The 26,524-nt window shown below is 39.4% G+C and overlaps 1 protein-coding gene and 1 pseudogene across 3 annotated transcripts in view; one reads left to right on the top strand and one right to left on the bottom strand.

Moving 5' to 3' along the window:
- Positions 1-9,687: 9,687 nt before the first annotated feature.
- DPP10 (dipeptidyl peptidase like 10) overlaps positions 9,688-26,524 on the top strand; it is a gene marked incomplete at both ends in the record, with an annotated part of 1,314,496 nt that continues 1,297,659 nt past the window's right edge. For both annotated transcript variants that reach the window (XM_082631553.1, XM_082631552.1), the window contains one exon: positions 9,688-9,747. In XM_082631553.1, coding sequence (XP_082487679.1) covers positions 9,688-9,747 — 60 coding nt within the window. The remainder of the gene's footprint in view (positions 9,748-26,524) is intronic.
- On the bottom strand, positions 15,401-15,993 carry LOC309809670 (histone H2A.Z-like; annotated as a pseudogene). Its single transcript has one exon. The product of its transcript is annotated as a histone H2A.Z-like (transcript).

Below are 26,524 nucleotides of genomic sequence, written 5' to 3'. Positions count from 1 at the left end.
GTGCCTGTGTTCTGGTGGATGAGGCTGTATCTTTTCTTTCTGGTGGGCAGGACCTCCTTCGGTGGTGTGTTTTGGGTTGTCTGTGACCTTATTATGATTTTAGGCAGCCTCTCTGCTAATGGGTGGGGTTGTGTTCCTGTCTTGCTAGTTGTTTGGCATAGGGTGTCCAGCAGTGTAGTTTGGTGGTCATTTAGTGGACCTGGGTCTTAGCGTTTAGATGGAGATCTCTGGGAGAGCTTTCACCATTTGATATTACGTGGAGCCGGGAGGTCTCTGGGGGATTCATATCCTGAACTCAGCTCTCCCACATCAGAGGCACAGGCCTGACACCTGGATGGAGCACCAGGACCTTGTCAGCCATACAGCTCAGAAGAAAAGAGAGAAAAAAAGAAAGAAAAAAAGAGAAAATAAAATAGTTATTAAAATAAAAAATAATTGTTAAAAATAAAAAAAGAAGTAATAAAAAAAGAAAAAAAAAAAGAAAGAAAGAAGAGAGTAACCAAAGCAGAAAACAAATCTGCCAGTGATAACAAGCACAAAAACAATAGGAAAAAACCCAAATAATGGACAGACAGAACCCTAGGACAAATGGTAAAAACAAAACTATACAGACAAAATCACACAAAGAAACATACACATACACACTGACAAAAAGAGAAAAAGGGAAAGAAATATATATCTATATATAAAAAAAAAAAGAGGAAGAGAGCAACCAGGTCAGTAAACAAATCTACTGATGATAAGCAACTCTAAATACTAAACAAAGATAAAGATAAAATCAGGAACAAATTAGAAGCAGAAAGCAAACCCCAAGTCTACAGTTGCTCCCACAGTCCACAGCCTCAATTTTTGGATGATTCATTGTCTATTCAGGTATTCCACAGATGCAGGTACGTCAAGTTGATTGTGGAGATTTAATCCACTGCTCCTGAGGCTGCTAGGAGAGATTTCCCTTTCTCCTCTTTGTTCGCACAGCTGCCGGGGTTCAGCTTTGGATTTGGCCCCACCTCTGCATGTAGGTCGCCTGAGGGTGTCTGTTCTTTGCTCAGACAGGATGGGGTTAAAGGAGCCGCTGATTCGGGGGCTCTGGCTCACTAAGGCTGGGGGGAGGGAGGGGTACAGATGGGGGGCGAGCCTGCGGCGGCAGAGGCCGGCGTGACATCGCACCAGCCTGAGGCACGCCGTGTGTTCTCCTGGGGAAGTTGTCCCTGGATCACGGGACCCTGGCAGTGGCGGGGTGCACAAGCTCCTGGGAGGGGAGGTGTGGACAGTGACCTGTGCTCGCACACAGGCCTCTTGGTGGCGGCAGCAGCAGACTTAGTGTCTCATGCCCGTCTCTGGGGTCCGCGCTGTTAGCCACGGCTCGCGCCCGTCTCTGGAGCTCGTTTAGGTGGTGCTCTTTTCTTTTTTTTTTTTGCAGTATGTGGGCCTCTCACTGTTGTGGCCTCTCCCATTGCGGAGCACAGGCTCCGGACGCACAGGCTCAGCGGCCATGGCTCACGGGCCCAGCAGCTCCGCGGCATGTGGGATCTTCCCGAACCAGGGCACGAACCTGTGTCCCCTGCATCGGCAGGCGGACTCTCAATCACTGCGCTACCAGGGAAGCCCCTAGGTGGTGCTCTTGATCCCCTCTCCTCATGCACCCCGAAACAATGGCCTCTTGCCTCTTCGGCAGGTCCAGACTTTTCCCCGGACTCCCTCCCGGATAGCTGTGGTGTGCTAGCCCCTTCAGGCTGTGTTCACCCCCCAGTCCTCTCCCTGCACTACGACCGAAGCCCAAGCCTCAGTTCCCAGCCCCCGCCCATCCTGGCAGGTGAGCAGACAAGCCTCTCCGGCAGGTGAGTGCCGGTTGGCACCGATCCTCTGTGCGGGAATCTCTCCGCTTTGCCCTCCGCACCCCTGTTGCTGCGCTCTCCTCCGTGACTCCGAAGCTTCCCCCTCCGGCACCCACAGTCTCCGCCCGTGAAGGGGCTTCCTAGTGTGTGGACACCTTTCCTCCACGGCTCCCTCCCACTGGTGCAGGTCCCATCCCTGTTCTTTTGTCTCTGTTTATTCTTTATTCTTTTGTCCTACCCAGGTACGTGGGGAGTTTCTTGCCTTTTGGGAGGTCTGAGGTCTTCTGCCAGCGTTCAGTAGGTGTTCTGTAGGAGTTGTTCCACGTGTGGATGTATTTCTGATGTATCTGTGGGGAGGAAGGTGATCTCCACGTCTTACTCCTCTGCCATCTTGAAGGTCTCCCCTGCCCTTTTTTATATTTTAAAGGAGAACTGAAATGTCTTAAACACTTAAATGAGTAGTATGGACATTTTAGGCCATCTGTGAGAATGGAGTGAGAACTTGAAGCTCTGGTGATCTTAACCCATGCCATGCAGGGTGCTGGTCTTCTACCAAGTTGATCTTGGTATTCATCCAAAAGCACTCTTTGGAATTACTTCTGTGGCCTTTTCAACTGGGCCCTTATTCCTCTAGTACCTCTATTTTATTTTATTTTATTTTTTTATTTTGAAAAACAGGTATCTGTTTTTTTTTAGCTTGTATCCAAATGATCAGGCCATTTCTTTTCTTTTTCTTTTAAAATTGCATTATAATTGACTTACAATATTATATTAGTTTCAGGTGTATAACCTAGTGATTCGATGTAAAAAACCTGATTATAAAATGGGCATCAGACCTGAATAGGCATTTCTCTAATACATCTTTTTGTTTATCTTGGGCCCACTGTGCTCAATTCTTCTCTGTAGCTCTTTCAACCCTTAACCTTTTATTACTCTTCTCTAGCCCAGTCCCCTGCCTCTTTCATTCTCAACAGAATATGCTGACTTGGAATCTGTTCATGTACTTCAAGTTCTCACCTTGATACAGAGACACGTCTGCAACTGACTTCCCATGAGCTTCTTTCTTTCCAATCTCACTGGAAATAGAAAGCTCATCCTCATATAAAATGATCTTGCCACCAGTAACCTTAACCCCATCCCCTCAGATTTCCTCTGAAAATTGCTGCATTACTTTTTACTGTTTCTTTCTGCTTTTCTACCTGGCGAACTCTCATGTCTCACCTTTGATGATTCAGCTCATGTGGCATGTTCTCTCAGAAGCCTTCTTTGACCACATAATCTCAGAGCTGGTTGCACCATATTTGACACCACCATTCAACCTTGTCTCCCCCATATTTGAATGTGAGCTCAATGAAGAGGATTATTATTGCTCTCTTTTATACTGCTAGTGCCTAGCATGTTGTTTATACCATAGTAGGTACACAAAATATTTTCTCTATCAACCAATGAATGCTTTAACTATTGTGTTGGAAGCTGTTAGAATTCAAGCAGTTCTTCGATAAAAAATGTCTCAGTGGGAAACATCTTTTTAGGATATTTTTATTCTAAGTTATTGCATTGTTTAATTCTTAGGGGCACAAAAGGAACTAACACTAATATTGAACTGGCTTACCACCTAATTACAATCAACTTTCATACTATACAAACAAGAATACTGTAGAAGAAACTTTTTTTTGCAAAATTTAGAATAAAACACAGCTTCTTTGGTGTGGCTGCCTCCTTTTTTAACTGTTACTGCAGACACTGTATTTTGCTTAAATTTTCTAATAAGCTCAGTACCACATCTGCTGTTTGGTTCCCATACTGACTTATATCTGATACATTGGTTAGGGGGAGAGGATAGAAAGATTTAATATTCTTTATAGAGAAAAGAAAAATGTAGTAGTTTCTATAGACTTCATGATTTAATAGTAATAATAAGTTTTATTTACATGGTGCTATTACCTTCTCCAGGTGCGTATCTCTCCTCTTCACAGCTAAGTTTCATAAGAGTGGTTTATATTCTCCATGTCTATTTTCTCACCTTTTATTCACCTTTGACCCACTGAAATCTGATGTCTCTTCTATCATTCCACCGAAAGTGCTCTGAGCAAAGTTAAATGTGACTTATTTATTTGTAAACTTAATGAACAGACTTTGTTTTACCGTCAGTTTATTAACATACAATTATTGATCTTCTTTGTGTATAGCACGCACTAAAGTATTTCATCGTATATGAAGAATTTTGAACTCTAATCATATTGCTCAAAGAACTTATGGGCAAATTAATAGACATAAAGTAATACAGAAGTAAGTTAGTGAAAAAAATCAGAATGTAGATTAATATCATAAAAGAGGCAAAGATAAAATGTGAGGAGGAAGAGGTCAGCTTTATTTGGGCAAATCAGGAAGAAAAATAGAGGAAAGAGAGCATTTTAGACAACCATGGAAGGATGTGTAATGACTGGGAATGGAAGGGAGGGAATACCATTAGCCTTTCCCCAATCTTTTTGCAGAAGTTCAAAAGTAGTGCTTTTAGCTTTGATTTTAAGATCCTCCTGGAATGGTGCAATGGCTAGGATGAAAGAGGAGATATTTTGAACTTGGGTCCTTTAATAGCACACCCCAAAGATTACAAACATTTCACTTGTTTTAAGGTTTCTGCTTGGATTTTTTCCGGAAGACTTGTCTTCTAGACAATAATTTTGTTGAGATAGAACAAAATTTCCAAGTGAGCACTTTGTTCTCTTATAGAATATTTGAAATGCTGAAGTTACAGACCACAACTGCTATGGCACCTCTTTCTTGCTGCACACATGGAAGTTAGTCCCCCGAGTTGGACACTACCTGCTGTTGAAGATATCTGTTTACTGTCTGTTTACAGTGTGAAAGAAAGGGGACTGTGTCCTGGAAATCAAAGATTCCACACTCTTTTTATGGGGGGTATGGGGCCTGCAGTGGGTTCCAGGTCTGAGTGCCTGCCAAAGCCCTCTACATAATAATACTGATTGCTTTATTGTGCTCATCGATTATCTGTCTTGAATGTGAACTCCTTGCAGGTCATACATGTTGGGACTGACCTCAGAACAGGAAGGATTCAGAAGAGGAGGAATGGGTGAGCAGGGAGCTATAGTCAAACTTCCAGATAGTCAGATCCTGGAACTTTAGAATAGTGTAGTGTGGCTTGGGGGACTATTGTCACTAATAGCTGAACTGGGTGAAGTAGTCTGTTCCTTGGTGTCCGGGGATCTAGAATACAGTGGATTTTACATATGTATTTCTGTCTTCACAATGATTTGTGACTTTGGTCATAGAGAGAATTTACTGAAGGCATTTGTCAGCAATTGAGGAGCAGAAATTGTTATGCTTACACGAGGCGTTACCTCCAGTGTTTATTTCTATCCTATGTATTCATGGAAACATTTGTATATAGAACTGGACATTTCTATAGCACTTTTGGGCGTCCTGTTTGCTGAATTATTTCAACTAGAGAACTAGGGGTGAGGAGAACTCCAAAAATCTCTCATGAAGGAATCGTGGCTCTCTTTTTGTGTTCTATAAATTTAGGGTTTGGGTCATATTTTCAGCTGGCAGTTTACAAAGAGAGTTATTCTACAAAACATAAATGTCACCATTAAAAATGAAAGCAAAAGACTGAATGACAGGGCTTCCCTGGTGACGCAGTGGTTGAGAGTCCACCTGCCGATGCAGGGGACGCGGATTCGTGCCCTGGTCTGGGAAGATCCCACATGCTGTGGAGCGGCTGGGCCCGTGAGCCTTGGCTGCTGAGCCTGCGCGTCCGGAGCCTGTGCTCTGCAACGGGAGAGGCCACAGCAGTGAGAGGCCCGCGTACCCAAAAAAAAAAAAAGAAAGACTCTCCATCAGCCTGAGTTCTGTTATATGGGAAGAGCCTCCCTGCCAATCTTCTGTTGATATACAGCATCATGAGAAATAAACCTTCATTATTCTAAGCGCCTGAGATTTTGAGGTTATTTATTATTGCAGCATAACCTTGCCTATCTTGACTGATTCATCTAGTTTCTAGGAAAGATCAATTCTTAGAGACAGTGAAGGCCAGAATGAGGCCACTGACATCAACCTGAGTGAATTCAGGGAACAATCTGAAGATGAGCAGATATAAGAAGCAGATTCCATTTATGGAGAAAGAAGAAGCAGGCAGAAATTAGGTGAGGGCCTTAAGTTCCAAGTCAATGAAGCTGACGATTTGAAATTACATTCCAGTTCTAGCAAGCAATGCAAATGACTCTGTGGACAGGTCAAGCAGAAGTCTGAGACATACACAGTGGGTGTTAAGATGGTTAAAATGGAGGTGGTTTCCTTTATGGTTACTTAGGAACTTGAATTTTCTATAGTGGAATCCAAATATCAAGGAAACAGCCTAACATACTTTCAGATATCATTCTCATTGACTAAGGGTTGGGGCTTGCCTAAGCTTTCAGTTGGTAGATCATCACTGTGATGTGGTTAGGGGTAGAGCAGACAGCGTGTGAAACAAAGAGAGAGAATGTAGTGGAGTCTATTTGATAATGTGATCATGTTTTTTCTAAAAAAGATATTTTCATTAAGTCAATTCTAGATTTCTATTTCCCAGATCAAACAATAGCTTTTCAAGGAACATCATGGGTTATATTTTCTAAAATTAGTAGCCATCTTCCTTATTATTTTGTGGAGAGGGTGGAAGGGACTCACTTCTAATTTTCCACAAACTGTGGAACCTGGAAATAAAATATTTTTATATGATTATTGTTAGTGTTGGTTAAATCTGAAATTGGTCCTTTGGATTAAATTTCCTAAAATGTCTAGTTCACGATGATTCACTATACAGTGCTTTCTGAGTAAATCTAAACATTAGAAAAAAAATCCTACTACACGAAAAACTCTGATGGAAATTTACAGCTGTTTCACACTGAATATATTTAACCAAAGATGTCTCAATTAGAATAATTGTATATGAATTTATCCTCATTAAACAGTACTTATAATTTTCTAGCCTTTGGCTAACTTTTTGAAAATCTCTATCTTCTCTGGTTGTCATTCCAATTGAACATATTAAGATAGCAAATTTCACAGAATTATGAAAAATCTATATATTTGAAATAGAAGTTTAAAACTTACTATGGTTTTCATTTTTTAAAAAATTCTTGAAAAGATAATGTAACTGAAAGGAAAAACAATACCCAAAATGGGACTTAGGTCATATATTTTGTTCTGAACAATTGATTTTTCTTTGGACTTAATGTTTGATATAATGATAGGCTGTGAGACGTGGAAAGGGAGTATATGATGTATACTATCAACCTTTTCTTTTCATGTGTGTCTTCTCCTTTTATTTGTAATATTCAACATTGGGAGAGGATTTTAGGTGGCTTCTGGCCACTTACCTATAGATGGTAATGCCAATGTATTTTTTACATTCTAACCACCATCCAAGTGGGGATGGGAGAAAAGTTTGAAAACTTGTGGGAAAAGAGTGAAGTCTCATGTGACTTAGTGGTTGCACTTTAGCTGCCCATGCTTTCTTTGTGGTAGACATGTAAGCGTTTACTCTCTCATTGTGCTTGATTAAGAGTCCTTGGGGTATTAATGGTTCCTCCCATACTGTGTAGTTCTCTGATGTGGATGAAGAACTCTGTCTAAACTTATACCCTGCCCCTCTGGATACCTCCATCACCACGACCCCCATTCTCCCTGAACTTCCTAGATAATTTGGTTTGGAGTTTCCTCAGATATCTAGTTACCAAGTGTTATCTAAGAAAGAGGAGCTGAGTCAACCCTACTTGTGTGGGATACTCATTTCTTCAGAGATGAGCAGACTGCTAACTTCATGTTTAAAGCTTCATGGGTTTGTTCACTGGGTCACATACTTTGTATTTTTTTTTAATTCATTAACATCTTCCCTTCTTTTTATTATTTTCTCCCCTATACTGTATTTGAGCTTATTTTACCATTCTTTCACAACTCTTTGAGATCAACATTTAGCTTATTAATTGTTAATTTTCTGCCTTTTTGCATTTCTAATATATGCAGTTCCTTCTGAATATTGATTTGGCTACATCCCACAAATCTGATATATTTAAAAATTATTTTCAAATTCAAAATGTTTAAAAATTTTAATATAAATTCTTCTTTAACTTAATGGATTATTTGAAGTATCCTGTCCAATAAAAATATAGTGTGAGCCACAAAGGCAGCCACACTTGTGATTTAAAATTTTAAACTTTGAATCACAAGATTTCGTAGTCCTTTGGTTGTGCTCACTGTGATGCCTTGACACTGGTACCCCAGACTCTTGGACGTGGCCTTGTCCTGTTTCTTATTAGCTCCATCGTTTTGCCCATGATCTTGTTAATTCCTCTAACACTCCTGCCATTAACCTTTTTGGATTCAGAGTGTCTGAGTTTGATTCTGTCAAATCCTTACCTCCACTGTGCTGCAAGAACTATCACCCTCTGAAACTCAGGCATCCTCCGTCATTTGGAGACTCCTGTACAGAATATTTAGATCCCTTTTCCATTTCAGAATAAGAAATATATTTTTAATCATGTATAAATTATATTATGTCACAAAAGTTACTAGTTTATTCCTTCTCATGCTCGAGTTTATCTGTAATGTTCTTGGCCTACTGATAAAGCTTCCTGAAAGCTTCATGCAGTTTAATTTTATAAACTTGGCATTTCACCAGCAGGATATGTTTCTGATGAGTAAAAAGTGTTGGTTTTCAAAACTACATGAGACGTACACACTCAGCCTAAGCCACATCTACTATTTTATAATACGCATTGGAAAATCATTTCCTCCATTAAGTCAAGCCTGCTCGATCTCTCATTTCCAGCCAGGATAAGTTCATCTTAGCGCTAATGTGACAGTCGGGACTGGTGACTCTACAGAAGTTTTTTTCCACAACTATTTATGATTTATTTGCCTACAGTGTTCTTTGGAACAGAGAAGCAACTATTTGGGAAGTTGGACAGGCATGAGCTAACTACCAGTCTGTCCCCCAAAATAAAAACAAATATGGCATCAAGGAAATAGATGGTTAAACATAAAAAAGAAAGGAAAAAAGAAACCATTTTTTTTTGCTTTGGCACAACTTCCAATAACTATTGTATTTGAAAACTTCTTAATATATCATAGGCTTTCTCCCAGCTTACAGAAGATTCAGTGCCTTGGCTGACGGTTACTGCAGAATTTCTGAAATATTGATAGAGAAGGGCCGTCCTTTACAGATACAGAAACCTGCAATCTTAAATTAGGCAACAGGTCCTTTCCAGCCTTTACTGGTATTTTGATTGCAAGCACTACCCTAGAAGAAATAAAATTTAGTGTCAGAATGAGAATGAATTATGGTAAAAAAAAATATCAGGAGAGAGAGAGAGGGATACAGAGAAAGAGAGAGAGAAAGATTTATTTTGCACTGAGAAAAGGTATAAACTGGTTAGAATTAGGGGAGTTGAGAATGTCCCTTTAAACTGTGGTACTGCAGTCGATCTCTGTATGTTTTCTGGTGTGTTCATCCCTTTGAAAGGAGAATTGAGAGCCAAGATCATTGGCTGTACTGTGAAGCTGTCACATCTCAGTACTGAAAAGGTACAGTGCAAGTGAATTGAAACAGTCTTTAGTTTTCTGTTCCATATCGCCAAGAGCTTTGAGAATGATGAACCAAGTGAATGCTTTTTTTAGGGCTGAGATACAGATCCTTCCAGTCTGACAGCGTTTCAGCCTCCGGAGTGAGAAACCAGCAGCAGCAGCAAAAGCAGCAGCAGCCGCCCAGCTGAAGTCCAATCAAGGAGACCTGACCTCTAGTTCATCCTGAACTCCGCCTGGGAACGTGCACTGTCCAGGGTCCTGAAACATGAACCAAACCGCCAGCGTGTCCCATCACATCAAGTGTCAGCCCTCGAAAGCAATCAAGGTAGGACCCAGGTTTTCTCTCTTCTCTCTGCTGCTGTGCGTGAGTGTTCATTAATTTACCGAGCACATGGCATTGGTATGGCAGGGCACTGACAGTGATACCTAGTTGGTCTGAGTTTGCATTGAAGGTGGGTCTGAGTAAAGTGTTCGGTCCTGTTTGTATGGGTACATAGACAGGAGAGAGTAGTTTGCACTAAACGATGGTCTTACCCTGATGACTTTGGCTTTTTTTGACTGAGAATCTGTCAGCGGTATATTTCAGAAACAAAGTTTAGTGAGCTTCTAAAAGAGTTTCTAATCTATGTCAGTTTTTCGGATGGAATTGGGAACAATTTGCAAGCTGCTGGAAACAGATAATGTTAAATTGAATACAGGTTTTGTTACAGTGTTTCATTGTCGTATGGATTTGGGACTTCTCATTCTTTCCAAAGAAAAGTGCACCCTTCATTCTGAGTGTTGAACTGGTGGTTGTATTGAAGTGATTTTTATAATGAGTATAAAAGACTTGGAGGGAGTATAAAAGCATATGTTCTCATGTTTGCCACCATACAAGTCAAAAACAGTGAGGTGATTGGAGACACTCTTTAATACAGGTGCTTGTTTTAAACTTGAGGCTTTTCTGACATGGTTAAATGAAAAGGACCAAGCTCAGAATTTTACTGTCCTGTTTTAGTATTAAGTAATGTTTATGTCATTCTCCTTGTTCTTATTTGGGATGTTTCTACTGAAAGATTTACTCTAGCTTGCCATTTATCTGTATTAGATTACTATCTGCGTGAGTACTTTGCATCTGGGGAGAGTAATGGGTTCCTCTGGAACTCTTTTATAGAAAAAACTGATAACCTGATGGATCAACTTTTGTTATTATGATCCCTAATTTCCATACAATTGCATACCTTTTATTGAGGTTCCAAAATTTGAGAAGACTGATTTTATTATTCTGTTATTTTGGGGTTATATTTCAGGCCTTTGAAAATACTGCATAGAGTGCAGTTACAAAAGGAATATAATTTTCATCAATAAGTCTGTTTCTTGTGAACTTACCTACCCTCTGTCAGAGTCCTCCAGTAATAAATAGACCACAAAATGAACACTTTATTTCATTGATCTGCAATTATTTTTAAAAGCAATGAGGTCTCCAGGATATATCAAATGATGCATAATTAGACCCCCATCATAATAAACATACAGAGTTAACTGAAATGATGAAGAACCCACATTATTAGGATAACTTACACCATCTCTAATTGCAAAAGCATAATATCAGTATTTTTCAGCCTTGGATTTTCTGCACTGTGTCCAAGTTTAGAAATAAAATATTGGGTTTTAGGATTTAAATTTTTCTCTGTATGTCAGATTCCCACATATGTCAATTATATAAGAATACTGTCACTGACAAATGCCAAAACAGTACATATATGCTACTCTACATTGTGATGTATAAACTCTAGTGGGAAATACGTGCTGTGATCTAAAGTGGGGTAGAATTACAATCTGGCGATCTACCTTTGAGTATGTTTAGAAAACCATAAAATGGCTTGTGGTTTTCTGTGTAAGTGTTTGAGGTCATAGGAGTCAAGTGTTTTGTTTGTCCTTTTGTGTATTGAGTAAGGACAAATGAATGCTAGTTTCTGGGACTTAAAAATCACTTCCCTATTGGTGTTCTAGCATTGACTGCCCTCGCACAAACTGTGGAGGCAGAAAAAAAAATGTTTCTAGTGTCAGGTTTTACATCATCTTGCTGATCTTGCAGATGCTGGCTTTTCCTTCTAACTGCAGCCATTGAATTGAAATGAAAGGCATCATAAAATTGGACAACTCACCACTTAGCAGTGTATTATATTAATGGCTTAATGAAGGAATCTTGAATCAAAGCTCTGGGTGGTTTGGTTATTGTATAAGTTAAGTTCTTTTGTGCTCCCCCCACCCCCTGCCCCTTGATATTGCTCTGGGAGCAAAAGACGTGTGATGTTCATAAAGTATATATAGTTGCAAACATTGAACTATTAAGGGAGTAATTACTTGAGTATTTTCCAATTTGCAGTGGTAAAAGGGGATGAGGGGAAAAGCTCTCTTACTTCAAATTATATGCTCAATTATGAAACATTTATGGCTTTCGGAATTTATACTGAAAATGGCTATCTATATTTAGGTAATGCATTAGTCTATGAGCAAAATGCAGTAACAACTTAAGGAGAAACCGTTAAGAGGAGAGGTTTTTGGAAAGTTATGAGATATTGGAGCTCAAAAGACTCTTTGAACTTTTAGAATCTATCTTGTTTTGTTTTAAGTGTGGTTTTTTAGAGTTAATTTTTTCTCACTTTTAGAGGTACTCTCTGAAAATTTTAAATAAAACTCCCTTATGGAATCTGGTTGGCCTGCAGATAATGATAAAGGACCCACTTTGGGGCTCTAGAAATATCCAGATACTTAAGAACTCGTAAATTGTTCCATTTTGAAATTCTAAAGCCTCTGGGGACTTTCCCTCCATCGTGCAGTGTAATAGACCTCTAAGCAGTTGTTTCCCATTGTCAGTAGAGTAAGTGCTGGCTACTCCTTCTCTTGATAGTTTAACCACTGCTAAAAAGAATGCAATGGGAATGAACAAAAATGAACTGTACTGGCTAAAAACAGCTTTAAAGGCCAAAATGTGTAGGCGGACAAAGAACAGGGGTGTGTGCGTGTGTGCGTGCGTGTGTGTGTGTGTGTGTGTGTGTTTCCCCATTTGACGTTTAAAACATAATGATATCTGCAATGGGTCAAAGTTAGCAGTTATTGCCAATGAAGGCTATTTGTGGTTATGGTGGTAATAGAGTTGGAGAAAGAGGGATTAGGTGGAGTCATAATGTGATAAAATGGTTAACGTTATTCAGGTGGCTTGACATTTGTTTTTTGTCATTCTGGCCATTAGCCAACTCAACTAGTCCCCGACACATTTTTCCTGATGTGCTTGAGCAAGTGTTTTCTTCTAGTCAAAACTGATAAGTGAGAAGAGAGCGGAGGAAGTCAAATAAAGGTGCCAGGCATGTTTTCAGATCACTTTGGATGGATTGTTGAATGCAATGCGTTCATAAAGCCCTCTCCCATTTTAGAACTTGTAAAGCGATGAAGCTTTTCCTGAAATGATTGCAGATCTTACCGTCAATGTAGAAGCACTCTAAAAAAGGATCTTTCGTTTTGAGATCTGTAATGGAAAGTTTTAAGGACTATTTGGGAATGCTAAGTACAGATCTAATCTTGGCTTATTATAAACCTGATTTCTGAAGAATTGTCCCCACCTTGGACAACAAACTTGTTTTTTCCCTCCCCTATCTTGCCTTCTCTTGGCTACACTGAATGCAAATCAAATCTTCCAGTCAAATCTCTGGACTTAATTTGCCTTTTTTCCAGTGGAATTGAAAATTTAGAACTTTGCCTAAAAAATATGAGAGAATTTTAAAATTTCTTTCATATATTAATATAAATCGAACATTCTAGATTTATATTAAACTATGTCTAAGAGTAGTACAGGAAATCCTCCATCCTTCTTTTGAAGTTAGAAGTTGGGCATAAATTATCTAGGGTTGGTGATTCCTGGATCAGGAATCATATATATTTCATTATGGTCACTTACCAATATAGTAAACAATATTACTTTATTTTTCCCATCTAGTGATCTTTTCATATCAGTCTCTCTCCTTCCCTTTCCCCTTTTCAAGACTTGCGTGGTTTATTCTACTCCTACCTTCACACCCAGGTTCCCAGTCCTATGTAGAAAAGGATCTCAAGGTCTAAAAGTCTTAGTTTCATTCTATTCCTGCTGGAGTAGCTGAACGCTTGTACAAAATATATTTGAACGAGTCTTTAGGATTTTCATTGTCTTTGGAGTAGAACATCTATGAACAGGCAAACTCTTTTCATCATAATTTTCACTGATTTTTATACTGTAATATTAAAATGTTATTATGCTAGTAAAACCTTTTTACCCTACCACCTCTAACCCACAGCCCCGTTCAAAATTGTGGTCTAAGAAACAGGGAATAAAACAAAATAAAGTAAAAGAGAATGAAAATTCTATAACAAATAATTTTTGTTAAACCTGTGGGCTTGAGGGTGTGTGGTGGTTAGAAAATGATTTCTGTCTTTAGCAAATTGGTATTTTGCAGTGTGACACTGTGATGAGTTGGCATGGTAAGATTGACTTGGAATTATACTAACTGGCATCTCAGTGGTTGTTAATTCCACACCCCTAGCCTAAAGGATGGGCACCACATCTGTATTTCACATGGTACTTGAGCTGGTTGCAATTGAGTCTTAAAGAGTGTTCCATAATTATAGAACCAAATTACATCCACAAAAATTTTAAAATGCAAAAGCATATAAGAAAAAACCCTCCTCTTTATGTCATCACAATATGCAAAATGTAACCCCCCAATTTTACTATTATATGAAATGCTAAGTGCAAAGATTATAATAGACTTCTGAATTGTATCTTTCTGTCTTAGAGATCCATCTTGGTCCTAATCCTAAGGACTTTAGTCATAAGGAAAAAAAGAAAGAAACTTTATTAAATTATCATCTCAACACGGACTCAGACACACTAAAGAAAAAGTCATCATCTGTATTCAGTGACTTCTACAGTTCCACTTGGCAAGGAACGTACTTTTTTTTTTTCAGCATTAGGAGACTGGGTCATTCTCTTAAGTGGCGATGTTTGGGGAAGCCAGAAGACAAGGCTTACAAAAAATTAGAATGAAGGATCTTGTGTGTGAGAATTTTTTTCCTCTCTCTCAGAAATGGTCTACCTCTTTTTAATTATTCTGACACAGCTTCCCATAGGCTTAGGCAAAAATAACAGCCTGTGATAAACATGAATAGGGCCACAAGTTAGAAATTCTGCTGATGACCAATTTATAGTCATTTACAATCTGAATTTACTGCCAAGTATTTAAACTTTAAAAGATTATAGGGCAATTTTATTTTAAATAACTATCACTTAAACTGTTTTATAAGGAAGTAGTAAAGGTTTATGTTTTCTTTTTAGTAAAGAGTGACAATGTTATAATGATTGGCCAGTTTTTGTATTTTGTTGGCTTTTTTCTTAAAATAGAAAAAAAGTTTCTCTTTTAATTTGGTATTTATAGCATTTAAATAGCAACTTTTACTTCCAAGAAGTATTGTCACATAATATTTTATTGGGGTAAATTTGAAAGATTTTAGAAAATACTTAATACTTCATTTTCTAGAAACTCATGTTTTGGTCAGATAGTAAAGGCATTCTTGATGATAAATTTGTGATGACAAACCACTCTTTGTCACTGAAAAGCTGTGGTTCTACAAATGTAGCACAGAATAAATAAGCTCAAGTAATGCTTCTGTTTTTTTTTTTTGGGGGGGGATATGACCTTTATTGAGCTTATCCACCGGAGTGGAAATAATGTCTGTACAAAACCGAATGTTTGTTACTATAACTTCTGCATCACAATTAAAATCCAAACAGTTTTTTAAAAACAGTCAACTCAATCAAAACCCACTACTTCAGAATCAATAGCTTCTTTGAAGCCACAGTAACACTTAAATATGGTTAAGACTCGAATGCAGAAATTTGGTTGGTTGGAAAGCTCATTAAACTTCCAACTTGCTCCAATAGAATTACAAAAAGGCAAAATTGTGTTTTTCACGGAGATACAGTCCACTGGAATCACCAACACTGGACAGCTGTTAAGAGTATTTAGAGTCCTGAGATAATAAGGAATCCAGGCATCCTTTAGACAGTCTTCTGCTGTCCTTTCTTCCCAATCAGAGATTTGTGGATGTGTGGAATGACCACCACCAGCAATCGTAGCCTTGATGAGAGAGTCCAAGTCTTCATCTCCACGAATAGCAAGTTGCAAGCGACGAGGGGTAACACGCTTTACCTTCAAGTCTTTTGATGCATTTCCTGCCAATTCAAGTACCTCTGCGGTGAGGTACTCCAGGATGGCTGCGCTGTACACAGCGGCAGTCGCGCCCACGCGTCCATGGCTGGTCGTCCTAGATTTCAGGTGTCGATGAATACGGCCCACCGGGACCTGCAAACCGGCTCTCTGCGAGCGGGAAACCGCCTTTGTCTTGGCCTTTCCGGAGTCCTTCCCAGCCTTACCGCCAGCCATTTCAAATTCTGCTGAAGCTCAAACAAGCAAGGCAGAGAGAGGACTAGTCAAATACCCAGCGAGCACCTGCCGCCTACTCCTTCTTGGCACCGCGATGCAAACTGCGCCTCAAGTAATGCTTCTTCATGCATCATCCCTGAGCCAATGACACCAGCATCCCCCGTGGACTTGGTAGAAATGCAAACTCCCGGGCTCTACCCAGACCTAATCAATTGAAAACCCTGCAGGTAGGGCCCAGCAATCTGTGTTTTAACAAGCGCTCTGGGTGATTGGATATGTATTAAAATTTCAGAAACACTGGGCTAAAAGAATACAAAATAAGGCACACTTGTGCTGTGATCCACCTGTAAGATTTGACTGTTTGGGTATCATAGATGGAGTCTGAAGAACTTCAGAAGGATATTTCGGGTCATTAAATAACATGAATTCTATGAGAGCTGAGATCTCATCAGGTTCATCTCTTCTGTCACTCACAGGACTTGTTTGATACAAAGCCCTGAATACAGTAGACATCAAATATATATTTGTTGATTATTAAATGACTGCAAAAGTCTATCAGCTCTAAGGTGAACTAAGTCAGTTTTTAAAATCTTGTTTAATAGGTAAGCAGGTTGGAAGCCTTGCTCTCTCTTTTAAATTCATAGCAAGTTTCTCAAAAATGTGTATTCACATTTTGTTTGGCTTTTGATGGTTCTGTTCTCTGATTTTGGTTTGAGGCCATCTGGTAATCAACACTTTTTGGTAACTAGGGAGATCCGTAGTCACACTAAGCCGAAATGGTGCTGAGTAAGTGTCTTCCTTCTTGCCAGCTTCCTCTGAAACTTGGCAAAACTACGGTAGGCAGGAGTATCACTATGGCCTTTTCCCCTCTCTTCATGAATACTCTTTAGCCCTTGGATATAGGCCACGTTGGTAGGATATAATTGGCAGCAGTATACCAGAATTAATCATCATCTTCAACCCTGACCTCCCATTGACAGAACCAGCATGGTGTTCCAGTAGCAGAACTAGATTTAAGCTGGGTGATAAGCTTTGAAATAAAGAAAGTTTACCTTCTGAACAGGCTTATTTCTTGGAAATTCTTCAGAATTTTGTTTGGTTTTTACAGTTACCGTTGGGAAGAAAGATCAATTGCACACAGCCTACCCTACCGCCTGTGAATGGAGTGTAAGGCAGATGGGTTGCGTTTTCCTTTGGAGGGTCATCCTTAACTTGAATTCTCACTTCCCCAGTACCACCATGAATCATGTGATCTTAGCTGAGGCAATTAACCCTGTCAAGGCTTTTCTTCCCACTAACAGAAGGGCAATAAACTTAAATTACCTCCCCCCAAAAACGCTTTGTAAGTGCTTTGTATTATAATTTGTTCTTGTAGCAATTTTTAACGGATATGACATTTTCATAGAGAGGTGTATAGTGAGAATCAATTTTTATGACATAAAAGCTGAGAATTTTATTTGCAATTATTATTAACTATAATGATGATAAAACTCATTTTGAAGTCACCAGGGAGCTGAAAAGTATCTTCTAATATTGTAGTAACATCTGCAAGATTTCATCATGAACCTGTACCAGAAAAGTAGGGAGAAAAGGAGACTGAGTTTAAATGACATCTAAAGGACTGATTAATTCAATAAAAATGCAGTCACTCATCCTGGTGCTGTGCGACAAAAAATGGAAGATACCTAGGGTAGCTGCATGGATTGTACATTGAATTGTGGAGATATTTTATCATGATATGGTTACAGCCTTCTACTACCTCTGTGCTCACTGCTTCCTTTGTCTCATCTACCCTTCCACACAGTGGTCCTTTTAACAGACCCATATTCTTACCTGAAATCTCATACAGAATTTTCTCAGTGAAAGTTCTCAGACTCCCCTAGGCAAGCTGTCATAGTCTCAACTAATCATCTATGTTCTCACATAATCTTCTCTGTACCTGCTGAATAACAACTCATCTTCTGAGTTATAATTACTTGTTTCCATATAAGTCTCTCTAGTAGCTCTTAAAGGAATCTTAAAGGGTCTCTATCTTTTATTTTTTGTACTTCCAGTGTCTAGCCCAACATCTGGTGCCTAGCAGGTGCTCAGTTAAGATTCTTTGAATGAAAGAACAGTCAAAGAAGCTTATAAACTCATTCGTCTTCCCAAGAGATGCAGCCTGACTTCTGGGTTCAGAAACATGCTATAGTCCTCCTTGACCCACGCAGAACTAAATGTTTTACTTTAAAATATGTAAACAACATTTGGAGAGATGACAAAGGGGCCTCATGGCTTTTGACAACCTATATGCTAGTCCTCTTGGGGATGAGTGGTTTCTGTAAGTCCAAAATAGGTTTCATATTATGAGTGTCTTTCTACATTAGGGTTAAGGAAAGTCTGTATCCAAACAGAGACAATCTCTGTCCCTGTTTTGGGGCTTGTGTTAGCATAGCAGACACTAGTTGCTGCTGATTTTAATGGATGGGTAATGTAGAGGAAATATTGACTCTGGCACTTTAGTGAGGCTTTTTCTCATCAGAATCCTTAATTTCCAAGACCAATCACTGCTGCTGGATTGAAAAACACCACTTCTCACAACTTTGGGTTCCAGGATTTGGCCTAAAGAAAAATGGATTCCACTTTATTTTAATGGAAAGTAAATAGCATGAGAGTACTTATTGTACTTAATAGATGGGCCCTTTACTTTAATATTTCTTTCTTGAGACAGTGAAAGAATTAGGGCAGAGAGACTATGCAAGACAGATATTCTTCATCAAGGAAGGGTGGCTATGGTAAAATTTTTCCTTTATGCATGTTTTCTGAAGGAAATAAAATCAAGTGGAAGGACAGACCCAAGAAATGTTGATGTGTGATCGGTGAGCACAGTGTGATGGGATGGATAGAGACTTGGACTCACTCTTTCATTGTTTCAGTCATTCAACATCTAGTGAAAGAGGATTTAAATGTGCATAGGGTGAGAATACTTGTTATTAAGAAGCACAGCCTAGGATACAAATGAATACAATTATAATATAAAATGATAAGTGCTAGATGAGGCCAATGCAAGATTTTGGGGGAGCATTCACAAAGTTCAAACCAGAATTCTACATAGGAGTTAGATTGATAGAGAGAAGAAAATATTCCAGGCACAAAGAAAACATGTGTAAGAGATGAAGAAGCAAGGCAATGCAACTCTGACGAAAGCATTGTTTAGTTGAAACTGACTATAGTATAAGGTGCAAATAATTAGGAGTGAAAAATGAGGTTGCAACTACCTATGGGAGGGCTGAAAGTACTATTTTTCAGAATGTGACTGTATTCTGAGGGCAAAGCTTAAGGGCAAAGAGTACGAAGACAAGATCACGAGATTTAAATTCAGGATCCAATTCTGTGACCTTGGGAAGCATTCCTGAGGTCTTTAGGTAGAAGGTGAAGATGGTGACACATTCCTGGTCCATCTTTCAGGATAATCCAAGTATAAGATATTATTAGCCAGACAGGTGTTACTGAAGGTAAATCTTAGTAAGAACAAAAGATTTGTTCATTAGCTTGACTTAGTACCATGCACGTTTATGAACTCTAATGATAGCTGGTCTTTAAAGGCTTTAATTTACTGGTAGCTTTTTAAATTAAAAAGCTAATGACTTTGACTAATGACAATCATTGGGCTATACCAAAACTTTTTGTCTTTACTATTTGAATATTATATACAGATAACCGTTTTCCTGGTATACTGGTTGCTAACTGTCTTTTCAACAGTGTCCAATGACACATGAATGACCTCTGTTGGTGACATTAGATTTTAGTATAACGAATTCCTGGAAATTTCAGAGGTAGAGGTGTGCAAGTTCTTTTCTTGCTAGTCTCCTAATTACATTAAGCCATGTGTTGTCTTTAATACAGATACCTTAGATTTCTTGAAGGATTAGTTCCAAAGGTCTCTCTCAAAGGCTCACACTTTTTCAGAGAAGACAGGGAAGATTAAAGTACATTTGATGTGCTACAATTCCACAGCCATAAAATTTGAGATGTTTCTTACAGATGCCGTACTCCGGATTCTCACTTTGCAGACAAAAAATCTGAGGTTTAAAAAGGGAAGTTAGACACACACACACACACACACACACACACACACACACACACCCAACCATCCTGCATGATTGTCTCATGATTAACACTTGGTATGGCTATGGTTCTTTGAGGTCTGGGGTAAGTTAAAGAATATGTAGATTTTGTTAATCAAGGTGCTTTTAGCTGAAAGTATTAGAAAACAACAAAATTCTATATGACTTGGTTAGAAGAACCAGAAAAGAATAGTAATTTCACAAAATGCAAAGTCCCTTGTTAGAGCACTTCAAGAGTCAGTTAGTTTGGTGCCCAAATAGCTTGTCCTAGGGCCCAGGCTCTTTGCACCATCACACTTTGTCTTTCTCAGACTAGCTGCTTCCGTTCCATAATTGGCGTGCAGACCTGACAACTGACCATGCGCAGTGGACAAAGAGAGGTTTCTTCCTTTGAGTTTCTTTTTAGGAAAAAGTCCTACACATTATTTCCCCTCAACGTTTCTTGCCTAGAATTGTCTCATGCCAGTTCCTTACCCATTGTGCTTGACGATGCATATGGTTAAGTTGAAGAAGTAGAGGTGGTGGCTAACCAAATAAACATGGGGTTCTGTTAGAAACAGTCAGGGAGGTTAGACGGTTTTGAAGGAGGAAAAAATATGCACCACAGAGATCAGCAAGAAGAATTTTAGAATTTGACGGACATGGAATGTACAACATACTGTGACAGACAGGTAATGCCATGGTGTAAGAACTGTTTCAACAAAGATGGAACAAACGGAAACACAACATCGACTCTGTCTCTTGGCACAGATACCTTCCATCACTTTGGAGCAAAAGGGTCAGAAGAGAGGGTCCCAAGATTGTCTCATTCGGGTAGCCTTGTCTCCTTTGATATTAAATGACTCAGTAGCCAATCACTTTGCATTGTGTTTTCATTTTTTTTCTATTACAGAAAGTTAATTATTAGTTTACTTCCCCAAACAAAAATTTTAGTACCATGTAATTTCACAGGTAAATTCTAATAATCAATACAGGAATAAGTTACTTCTTCAAAAATTTTTTGCTAAAGTTTGAAGTGGAGAGAACCCTTCTCTACTCATTTCGTCTGATCATTATTGTACGATTATTATAATACAGTTGTCTTTTGGACATTTTCTCAACATTTAAAAAATTCTCTTTGAATTTCTTTTTCAAATAGAAAGCAGTCTAAATCTTTTTTCAACTTTGAAATATTCTGTTTTTTTAAATTAATTTTTATTGGAGTATAGTTGATTTACAATGTTGTGTTAGTTTCTGCTGTACAGCAAAGTGAATCAGTTATACATATATATATATATATATATATATATATATATATATCTCCATTCTTTTTTAGATTGTGTTTTCATTTTTCACACATCATTGGGCTCTTTTCTTTTTGAGGAAGATGAGGGGAAATGGTGATATTCTTTTTCATATAATTAGGGTTGCTCAAGGCCTATATTACAGCAACCTCTTTTTTGGTACCTCTAAGGACTTGGAGCCCTTATGACTCCAAAGTTGAGAGGTAACATAATAACTGTGGTTAGATGTACAGTTGAAACTGTGGTAGCTGGAGATAGCATGTCCCATGTAAAGACACACCAGAACAAAGTCCACTCCCCTTCCCCACGAAATATCTTGGAGAGGTGTTTATGATGGGACACTATGACTACGTGGAATCACACCAAAAATAATTTTTAAGGTGGCTCAGTATCTCTGGTTTGTAACTCTGGTTGTGTGATGTTGGTAAATACTGTGGATTTAATTACCGGATGCTGAACACCAGCAGACATGTCTGGCACCCAGACGTCTCCCTTGATCTCTATCCTCAGATGTTGCTCTTTCATATAGATGTTTATAGATGCTTCATATAGATGTGTAACAGGCACTATAAACTTATCACAGTAAAATCAGAACTTTTGATACTTGCCGACTACCCTTCTTTCACCTAACATCATTACATGATTCCACCATCTTCTTTTCAGAGACTCAAAAACCTAAAGATTATTTTTTCCTCTCTTCTCTTCAGTCCACCATCCAATCCATCAAAAGTCCTGCCCATTCCACCTCCTAAATGTATCTCCAGTGTAACCTCTTCTCTTCACCTCCACCAACGATCCCCCAAACTCCACGCACATGCACATTTCATCTGAGTTATGGCAACAACTTCAAAGGACTCCTGACTTCCAGCAGGCCTCACCGCAATTAATTCTCCACTCCCCAGCTGAGTGGTGGTTTTAAAATATGACGCTAATCATTTTGCAGACCTGGTTTAGATCTTAACATTGCGTTTAGAAAACAACCCCAGGTCCTTAACCTTACCCTGATGACCCTGCATTGATCTGGCCCCTCTTCTTCCCTGTGACCATATTGTGTCCCATTCTCTCGCCCCAACTTCACCCCATGACTCTTCTCCAGCAAAACTGGCCTCCTTTCTGAGCCTAAAACATTGCGAGCTCTTTGCCTTACCATGGTCTCTGTGCTTCTTTTCATTGTCTAAGGACTCTTTTTCCTGTGACTTTCCATAGCACCTTTCTGGTTTCAACTCAGGCCACTTCTGATGGACTCTGCCCATCTAGGCTGTGGTCACCCCTATGTTGGTGCCACAGAAACTCATAACCAAAAGTGGCAATTTTCTTCTGTTATTCCCATAGTGCCACTCCCAAAGTCTCCAACCCACAGGGAAGCGAGGCACTCTTCCTTCTCCAAAAGGAAGAGTGCCTTCCTTCCTTCTCTTAATCTTTGTTATATTCCCTATCAGAACCCTTGTAGAAAAGGGTTTTACTTCATAAAAGAACCTTTCTAGATTCTGGTTTCCAATTCTTTCCTAATCACTATGTTAGTTCAACAAATATGTAGCGACTATATAATAAATACCATGTTGCACAGATGAGGATACCATAAAGCATAAGACACAGGACCAGTCTTTAAGAGGAGTACATTCTGGCTTCTTTTCTCCTCTCCCTTTACCTGGGAGGAAGGAGGAGGATGCGGGAAACTAAGTCCTTGATGACAGTACAGCGTGAATGTTCTCAGGGACATCAGAGAAGGTGCACCGTTCTCCAGTTGGTTTGAAGGGGTAAAATTTGAACTGATTCTTGATGGGCAAGCAATAGTAATCTTGGTGAAGAATACGGGAGAAAGGGACATTCCAGATAGTGGAATGTGCGAAGGCACCCAGGTAAGGGAGAACCCGACCCCGACCACCATAATTATGGTCATCATTGTCTCATCATTACCATTTTGAGATACTCACAACCCTAGGTGTTTTGATGGGATATTTCTAATTCCCACGATGACCAAGCAAAGAAAGGGTTATTATTCTTATTTCATAAATAAGAACTTTAATTTGTCCCAAGTTTCTCAGACCATAAGAAGTGGAGCTCATATTTGAACCCTGATAAGTTTGTTACAAGACTCGAGCTGACAGCTCGGGTGTCCTGGCTTCTATTTTAGTGTCCTCTCTGCTCTCTCATGCTCCCACAAGCTCTGTGAAGCTGGTTGTTGGTATCCAGGGTCCTCTGCTGTTTTAAGCCTCTAAATCAAAGTTTACTGTTTTTCCCACAGGAATGCCCTCCATCCCTCCTTTTCGCCTGTCTGGCAGATAATGCCGTTGTGGACTCACTTTACAGGCAATTCCTCTCCTCTCTGAAGCCTTGCCTCTTCCTCACTCTCTTGCCTTTCTATGTGTTTATCTTCTTATCCTCTCCCTTCACCCTCTTCCTTATCCTATCGGCCCTTGCCCTCACAACCCAACTAGAGCTGAAATGTAGGGTCCTCGAGGCAAAGGTGGTATCTCATTTGTTATTATGACTGCAGCGTTTAGTACCATTCCTGACATGAAGTGAAAACTCAGAAAGGGCTTGCTGAATGAATGAATGAGTAAGCAAAGGCCATCTAACATGGAGAATGATATGTTACTGCTCCAGAACATTCTTTATAATATTAATGTTCCCTTTCATTTGATATATAGTCACATGGCTCTCATTCTGGGTGAAATGTAAGTATGAGAAAAGAAGCCAGTTATGTTTGTGCTTTTTTCAAAGAATTTTCTTCCCCCGTTGTGTGTGTGTGTTTGCATGTGTGTGTGCATGTGTGTGTGAGAGACACACACAGACAATATGAGAGCTGAGTTTTTAAAATATAAGTACGGTTGAAATTGGCTTATTGCTAAGTTCTTTCATTGGTGTTAAGATGAAAAGATTTTAAAGTCATTCCAAATGTGGAGAAATTATTTTTTTAAGAATGGGAGTTTTCCATAAGAAGAAAATATTTTCTGAGCACCTACTCTGTTCTAGGACCTCTTTTACCAGCAAATTCATTTATTTTTTACCTCTTTGCTGCTAAGGAAGTAGTGGGAACCTGTATTTTAATTAACTGATCTTAGTCAAGCCCTCTGCATTCAGCATATCTTTTAACATTACAGGGACGACATGAACCTTATTCTACCAAAAAATATTAAGAGCTTAAGGATCTGATTGAGGAAAATGTAGAATTGGGCCTTCTCCCCAGTTCTGCCTTGACTTCATAGTTCAAGCTCTTTCTATTATACCACATGGTAATATTGCTTATAGAAAACATATAATTTAAGGGATCTTTATCCTAAAACATATAAGCACTTGGTTTTCCAGGCAGTCATTGCATGCTGACAGATTTGTCTTTGCAAAGTCTCACATTTTCACAATCACCACCGTATTTATGTCCTTTTCATGTATCACTAATGGATGGGGCCAATTTGGAAACAAGAGAACTGGGAACCCAGGATTCAATGCAGGAGAAACAATACAGAGTCCAGAAAGTGTGTCTGATGGGAACACCAAATAAGACATAACACCATTAACTAATTTCAGAGGATAGCTTAGGGCCTGGGAGAGACTGGACATTCAGGAACAAGAGCAGGATGAACAGTGATTTTTAGGTCCATTTGGACTAACAACCCAAGCAGAGGAGTCTGTAGCAATCTGGGCCTAACTAGAGCCAGAATAAGACTATTAACAACAGCAACCCTGACAATGTTCTAAATATTTGCAAAACCTTTTTAGATAGCTTCTTACTGACTGTCACAATGCTGTGAAACACATATACTTATTATTGGTAGGATATGACAACATGAAGAAGGAAATATGTGGCATTGGAATAAGGAAAATAGCAGTATGTAATGAAGTATGAATATACTGCACAGTTTTGTAAATTGCAACAGATTTTGGAAAGGCAACTGCTAAGGAGTGTAATTGTAATTGTTAGACAAATATTTGGAGCATTGAAAGTACTTGGCTAAATTTTTCCTCATCAGCAAAATAGGCAAAGGAGGCAACTTGTGTTCTGGAGACCACTGGAGTGTGATAGGCTAAGGGCACATATGAAGCTGGGACCAAGCTAGGCAAAAATAGCAACAAATATATCGCACTGCACATGCTCTGGTCCTGGCACTATGGTTATAGAGCCCAAGTCCTGCTGCTGATGGTACAAGGTCCATCAGCAATAAGAAAAGCCAAGAAAGCCAAGGGTGGGTATAGAAAACAGCTGGTAGAAGTGAGGCTGTGCATGTCCTATTCAGCTCCATCTTGGGGGGAAGATTTGAGAAAGAATTTGAAATGAGTTTGTGGAATGGACCTAGGAGGGTAGTCTTGGGTAAGTAAATAAACACTGAATGTTCAGATGATATCAGAGACTGTGTGTCTGTTCTGGCTTCCACTGAGACTCTGTCAGTCAGTACAAATAAATTTAAGATTTCTTTGTCCACTTGGTTTCACTCGATCTCAGTTGCTCTAACTCCAAATTTCTCAACCTTGGCACCATTGACACGTTGGATCAGATCATTCTTTGCTATGAGGGCTGAACTGTGCACTGTAAGATGTTTAACAGCATCCCTGGCCTCTACCTGTCAGTAGCACTCTCCCCAGTTATGACTAAAAGGTCTTCAGATATTGCTCAGTGTTCTCTGGGAAGCAAAACTGCTCCTGGTTGAGAGACACTGGCCTAACTGGTAGCCATTGCTACAGGTGAGAGAAGGCTTTGAGAGTAAATGAGGCTCATTCTGGTCTCGTGGATCTTTTGAATTGAGAGTCACTGTGACAGTCTATCTCTGGGCCGTTCTGACACGGAGGATGGTTGAGCCACCCAAAGGGCAATCAGAATATTGAATAATTATCATCTGAGGTTTATAGATAAAGGGATTCAGTCAGAGATCTAGAGATCTGTCCCCACATCACACGGAGGAACTGATACTTGAACCCCAATCATAACACTCTATGCCCCATCTCTTTTCTCTATAACAAGTGGCTTTTATCTCAGGCTTTGCAGATTCCCCAAAACTTAGGTACTGAGGGAAAGGGGAAATAGATAGGACTTTGGGTCCTCCTGCACTTCCACCCACCCCTAGTTTTACCTTGGCCACAGCAGCATTACTGTCACCATCCTATGTTGATAATGGTTTTATATTTCTACTAAAGTAATAACAGGTAAAATCCTCTGCATTATCCTTTACACAGAGAGAAGCTCAACAATATTTCTTATTGTTTTCAAGAGCAAGGCAAGCTGAGTTTGCAGGGGTATTAAGTTTGCTAACCTGCAAGGTAGA

This window comes from Mesoplodon mirus (genome assembly GCF_964341445.2).
Source record: "Mesoplodon mirus genome assembly, chromosome: 8".
Classification (NCBI taxonomy): Eukaryota; Metazoa; Chordata; class Mammalia; order Artiodactyla; family Ziphiidae; genus Mesoplodon; species Mesoplodon mirus.
This window is presented reverse-complemented; position numbering and strand designations above follow the sequence as displayed.